Genomic DNA, 3864 nt, shown 5'->3' with positions numbered 1-3864 from the left:
GGGGGGGGGGGGGGGGGGGGGGGGGGGGGGGGGGTTTTGCATGTGTTTTTAAGCCTTGCCAATTTAAACATTAAAGAGATTTTAAAGCATTCAAGCACAAGATCGCAAAAAGGTACTCATGGGCTGTGTTCGGTGTGCACACAGAGAGCCGCGTTTCAGCCACACAAACACCGAATTGAGTTCTCTTTCGCGTCTCCTTGCCCTTGAACGAACAAATACACCTCGCCAATTTAAATATTCAAGCGCAATATATATATATTCTTTTTTCATAATCTGTCTCTCAGATATGTCACAATATGGAAGAAAAGATCTCCCGCTCAGAAGCCAAGACTGCATGCTGAACTGAAAAAATGTATAGCCTGAATGCAATAAATACAAATGTAAAGACCAATATGTGTGTCATTACCAAATGTTGCCCTATACCTTAGCTCTGAAATCTTGATCAGTTACAAAACAAAATGCAGTTTGGCATCACTGAAATCTAATCAACATAATGTTTATAATATGCAATTGTGATTTGAGGGCAAGACTTAAGTGAATATCCTAAATTTCAATTTACACATATATTATTTTCATGTTGGCCTCTTTAATGCTACTTTTATGTTTTTAGCTTCACACCCTTTTATTGTATGGCAAAGAACATTGTGAACAGCCTCCAAAATATATTATTTTGTGTTTCACGGATGCAATAAAAGCATGTAAAGAATGACATGAGGGCCAGTTAAGGAAGACAGAATCTAATTTTAGTTTGAACTACTAAAAAGCATTTACTTTTCATGTCACTTTTCAGCTAAATTACTCACCACAGCAGCACCTGATTTTACAACTACTATTTCTAAGAGTCTTCAGACAATGGAAATACAAACAACCATCGCTCTGGTCACAACAGCCCTGCCTCTGGACCCGCGTACACATAAGGAAAATACTGGGACTGGCACCTCTCAGCCTGTATTCAATCATGTAAAACATTAACATTTATGTCTTTTTCTTATATATTGTTGATATATACTTATATACTTCCTGCTGATCATGTTGATTTTCTCTTCTGCAGAATTCCTTTGATCTAAGCAGCAGCAGTATGGTGAGTACATGAATGACAAAAACATCTATCAATAAAAAAAAAACAAAGATTTCAGTCACTGATCCCCAAAGGTCCCCTTCCATTCATTTTCCACTGAGATGTCAGGAAATACTGTATCATCCCTTTAAAAAAGTGCATGTTTTCATCAGGTGGACGATATCAAGATATCAATATCAAGAACCTCTATAAACTCTGAATGTTTAAAGACATTGTTAAATAATAGTAAAATCATCACAAAACTAAGGAAGCCTGTTTCCACCACACAATAACAAATAAAATAGGTAATTGTGAATAACCTCAAAATTCATACTTTTTTCCGGCCAAAATTTTGAGTTTATATCTTATTTCTTCCCAGAAATGCAAGATAACATCTTACAACTTTTTTTCTCAGAAATGCAAGACAAACTCACAATTGCAAGATGAAAAGTTGCAATTAGCTTTTTTTTTATTCCGTGAAAAAAAGAAGAATTGTGAGTGAATTCAGAATTCACAGGAAAAAAGTTAGAACTGCAAGATGAGAACAAGTCAGAATTCTCAGTGTATACTTTTTATCTCACAATTCAGAACAATCTATTAAATGGAGCCAGAAAACATGTATTGGCCAACAACAGTATGCAAAGTGACCGACTTCACAAAACCTAGATTCTCCTTAAAAATGATCAAAACATGAAGCCAAAAATGAAGTGCTACCATTTTAATATTTGTTTTGTTTGATCAGGGGAACGCCGTGCGTGAAGCCTGTAAGATGCTGGGTCAGAAGATGAAAGGAAATTGCACGGTGATCGTGGAAATTAATGACAAACGTTTAATTGCAAAAGTTACAATAGATGGTGAGGGAAATGCTACGGCTTCCGAACATATTAAACACTCATAAGGAGGAACCACTGGATTCAGTGCTTGCCATATTGTGTTCGGTTATCAATACAACAACAAGAAAATATTTAATAAAATGTATAATAATTCGCTTAATTTTCCATTTACAGCTGATCAAAAGATACAGCCAGAAAACTACAAACCTCCAGAACAGGTCAGTGGATATACAGACAATAATACTTTGCAGAAAGAAGATGTGAGCAAGGACACAATACCAGACATGTTGATCGCCATCTTGGCTTCTTGTGGCGCTTTGGTGCTCATTCTGTGCTGCTTTGCGGCGTACTGCACTTATCATCGCAGATCCTACAGGAAGAACCAGGTAATACTCAATTCCAAACACAAAGATGAATCAGATGTACTCGCATTGCTTGATTCGGGCCCTACTTTCAATAAACTTGTATATGAATGTTCTGAATGATTCAAGTCAAAGTGTTATGCTGTTTAACATCCCAACATGCACTTTTACCTCAGCCGCAACACCTGACGGAAGAGCTGCAGACAGTGGAGAATGGTTATCATGACAATCCCACGCTGGAGGTGATGGAGGTACAGCCGGAGATGCAAGAGAAGAAACTGGCATTGAACGGGGAGTTCAACGACAGCTGGATCGTCCCCATGGACAACCTGCTGAAAGAAGACATACCTGATGAAGAAGACACCCACTTGTAATGGCACCGGATGAGCTGTCAGGAGAGCGAAACCTGCTGCTCTCATAACGGTGGATGGTGAACGGCCAGAATGTAGAGAAAGCAGAGACTGACATAAAGACTATCAAACATCAGTTGTTTTCATTTGGTGCCTGGATGTACATGCTGTAAATAAGTAGTTAAATGCTAAGTATGTGCTAGAAATAGAAGAAAAGTTTCAAGATTTGTGTGTCACTACGTATGGGAAAAGGAAAATTCTGTAAATGGAACGTCAATGCATTCCATTTTCTTCCAATCTATGGCCTCTCTTTGTGCCTTATTCAAAACTGTTTCAAAACCAATAGTTTTCTAATAAACAATTTGATGAGCATAAAATATATAACAAACATTGGCTAAAATATCCCATTTTTAATTTAAATGAAAATTTTTTTTTTGATTTTCCACTGCAATGCATTTTGGGGACTGCATTCTCTAAATGTAAAGCTGCCTTAGAATTTGGCCAAAATAAGGCATACATTTCACTGCCTTTGCATTAGGAGTGTGCTTTATGGTGCCTTAAACTGTTATCAAGCCAAGTCAAGTTTAAGTTTCACATGAAAAATTACTCAATTTTTCTCTAAAGTGATATATTCAGGATTCAAGTTCACAGTTTCTGACCAGTGAATTTCCATGATTTTCCCATGAACTTTCCATTCAAAGTTACAAATACAAAGTTGTTTCTACCAGATAAAAGTGAGCATAAATTATTATTATTATTATAGAAATTTCCATCACTTTTCCCATGAATTTTTGAGGCCCAGAAAACACATCTAGGACCGTGGGAATTGTATTATTTCCTGAGAGGAATTATAACAGTTGCGCTTGTGTGTAATGCTTATTTCTATGCTTCTTCCACAATTTGTTTGTTTTCTGTTTAGGGAAGATGAACTCTCATAGGCACCAACTTACGCTTTGACCAATGGATAATTCATCCTGGTAAATTAGACTATGGGTCACAAAAGTATGACTGACAGATAACTTTTTCATTATGTTCCATCTGTGTTGGTCATCATACCAGTATGAAGTTTTTCATTCTCGTCAACCTGATACATTTGACACTAAATCCAACACAACTCACTTACATTCTTTAAGTTTAGTTACAGGTATAAAACCTTAATGTGTCATTGTCTTTAATAAGAATTTTCAGTTTAGTGCATTGATTATCTTTTTCTTTGGGGATGTTTTATTTAACTGTTTTAATGCTGATTTCACCTAAACATT

At 36.5% G+C, this 3864-nt stretch overlaps 1 protein-coding gene across 1 annotated transcript; it reads left to right on the top strand.

Moving 5' to 3' along the window:
* The first annotated feature begins 422 nt into the window (after positions 1–422).
* LOC107578931 (podocalyxin-like) lies at positions 423–3028 on the top strand. The gene is made up of 5 exons (XM_016264830.1): positions 423–960; positions 1052–1081; positions 1800–1911; positions 2065–2276; positions 2429–3028. The coding sequence occupies exons 1-5, from the start codon at positions 853–855 to the stop codon at positions 2624–2626; spliced, it is 660 nt and encodes a 219-aa protein (XP_016120316.1). The 5' UTR covers positions 423–852; the 3' UTR covers positions 2627–3028.
* Positions 3029–3864: the final 836 nt, after the last annotated feature.

Source organism: Sinocyclocheilus grahami, unplaced genomic scaffold (assembly GCF_001515645.1).
Source record: "Sinocyclocheilus grahami isolate Dianchi unplaced genomic scaffold, SAMN03320097.WGS_v1.1 scaffold12804.1, whole genome shotgun sequence".
NCBI classification, from domain to species: Eukaryota; Metazoa; Chordata; class Actinopteri; order Cypriniformes; family Cyprinidae; genus Sinocyclocheilus; species Sinocyclocheilus grahami.
The sequence above is the reverse complement of the archived record's forward strand: the minus strand, read 5'-3'. Positions and strand labels throughout refer to the sequence as shown.